We start from the raw sequence: 2,114 nt of genomic DNA, 5'->3' as shown, positions 1-2,114 counted from the left end.
CCTTCCGTCTTATGTTCGGGAAGATGGCTTCTTATTTAAACAAAATAATTTCACATTGAACCATTCTTTGCAAAATCAGAGTAAAAGTTTTAGAAGCCAAATGACTTTCCTATGCAATAAAAACATTCTAAAATCTCGATAACTATTACTCACTAGTTATATCGGATTTAAAACAGAAAAATTTTTTAACAAAATGCATTGGAAGCCTTCAGTATTAGATTTACACATTTTATTGGCAAAGTTTTAAGACATACATAATTAATGCTGGCTTACTATTTAATTCAAAATGGGTTTATGTAGCAGGAAAAATGTCAAATTATATGTCATTAGAAAGCATCTACTCTCGGAGGATCTGCAAACAGTTCTTGCTTTTTGCGATCACCAAAGTAGTATTGTTTGAGACGTTCTGCACGCATTGCCTGCAAGGGTTACAAACAACATATTCAGCACTTGAGACACTATTGTCTAGACATCTACAACTTACGTGGAACCTCAGCAGTTGCTTGCGTACTCCGACGCATTCACTGAAATCTGCAATAATATCGGCACACATCTTCTGGCCCCGTTCAACACCATAAGCTTCAAGGCAATCCATCATTTCCATTTCCATCTTGCCGCATTTTTCGTATGTCTGATGATTAATCAAACAGCCGGTTAAATCGGTAAATGGTGTTCGTAAAAATGGGCCCAGCGACATGACAACTAAAAACATGTAATAGATGGATGGTTAATAAGGAAAAAATGGAAGATATTGAAATCTTGGCGAATGTTGCCCATTGGACTGTCCGTGTTTTGGTTCCCCGAGCTGTGACGTAACAATTGTTTAAAGACTTTAGCCTGAATTATTAAACATATCCATACTTTCAACTCGAGGATAGCTCCAAGAAACAAAATCCTATGATTTCTATACTTTATAATAGTTACCGATTTATTAAAAAGATGTAAATCTGATTCTTTGAGCAGTTTTACCTGAAGAAGTAAACTTATTTTTTGTTGTTCTGAAAACGTCAAAGCAATCAGCTGCGTTGTGACCAGTGTTGCCAGGTAGAAATTTGGTCGTCATCACAGTATACGTCGTCATTTTGAAGATTTTTTACTACCATGACGATTTGGCGATTTTTGTGAACTAATGACGATTTTTCTTTATGCGCAAATTTGGCAGGTTCTCAACAGCACTAATTAGGAAAGTTCGATATTGTATCGATTATTCTGAATATCGATATTTCATGGGACGATAATCGATTTTTTGAATCGATATTCCAAGGTCGATATATCGAAGGCATCGATACTTTACCCACAATATCGATATTTAAGTTAAAATTTATTTTTCATCCACAAAAAAGTGTTTGGGAAAATACTAAGGGCCGGTTACTCAATGTCTGGTTAACACTAATCTGCGGTTAAACATCGTTATCGACGTCTTCGACTCCATGCATATAGCATTGACGGTAACGTCAAACGCATCAACCAGTTGGCCGATTTCATTTGAGTGACAGTTTTTGAACTGTGAACAACACAACAGCACTGGTAAACTTTTAAGCTATGCTAGGAATGCTTCCCATTTTTATGTATTTGTTATTGCTACCAGCCCCGTTTTCATTAATTATACGCTTTTCTCTAGTGAGACGAACCGAAAATCACATGTTAACGTTAATGCGCCTTTAAAAAAATGAAATCGCATTTTAGGTTGCCAACTTATCTACACACAGAGCAACAAGTTTACCAACCTCCCTCAAAAATCAAAAGCATTTCATTTTCTCCAACCTGACGCACAACTTGACGAAGGTTTGCCAAATTGCCTACACACGGCTTATTTACCAAAAAACTTCTAGCGGTTGGCCAACTGGTTGGCAGATAAATCGATCGGTGTATAGGGCCTTTTAGGGCCGGTTGCTCAAAGCCTGGCTGACACTAAAGGCTTCGTTATGCATACTTGGCATGGCTTGAGAGCTGTCACATAAGAAATCTGTTAAATGAGCCTCGCGTGTAATCGGTTATCGAACGCACAGCACTACATACGTAGAAGTCTGTTGGTTTTTGATTTCTACGTAAAAAATGGTATAGCAGTGCATGCAATGCCAAGTATGCATAACAGAGCCTTAAGGCCGGGTTAC

The 2,114-nt window shown here is 37.6% G+C and overlaps 1 protein-coding gene across 3 annotated transcripts; it reads right to left on the bottom strand.

The window, feature by feature from the left end:
* Window positions 1-207: 207 nt before the first annotated feature.
* LOC118740369 (NADH dehydrogenase [ubiquinone] iron-sulfur protein 5) lies at window positions 208-1,179 on the bottom strand. Of its 3 annotated transcripts, none has more exons than XM_036471865.1 (3): window positions 970-1,179; window positions 485-702; window positions 208-419 (listed from the first exon to the last, which is right to left on the bottom strand). In XM_036471865.1, the coding sequence occupies exons 1-3, from the start codon at window positions 1,079-1,081 to the stop codon at window positions 327-329; spliced, it is 423 nt and encodes a 140-aa protein (XP_036327758.1). In that variant the 5' UTR covers window positions 1,082-1,179; the 3' UTR covers window positions 208-326. The 3 variants fall into 3 exon arrangements, with proteins under 3 accessions (XP_036327758.1, XP_036327761.1, XP_036327759.1); XM_036471868.1 differs by having other exon boundaries at window positions 925-1,038; XM_036471866.1 differs by lacking the exon at window positions 970-1,179 and adding an exon at window positions 862-965 and having other exon boundaries at window positions 485-805.
* Window positions 1,180-2,114: the final 935 nt, after the last annotated feature.

Source organism: Rhagoletis pomonella, unplaced genomic scaffold, assembly GCF_013731165.1.
Source record: "Rhagoletis pomonella isolate Grant_MI unplaced genomic scaffold, Rhpom_1.0 Rhpom_scaffold_00006, whole genome shotgun sequence".
NCBI lineage: Eukaryota > Metazoa > Arthropoda > Insecta > Diptera > Tephritidae > Rhagoletis > Rhagoletis pomonella.
Note: the sequence above shows the minus strand (reverse complement) of the source record. Positions and strands in the feature narration are given on the sequence as shown.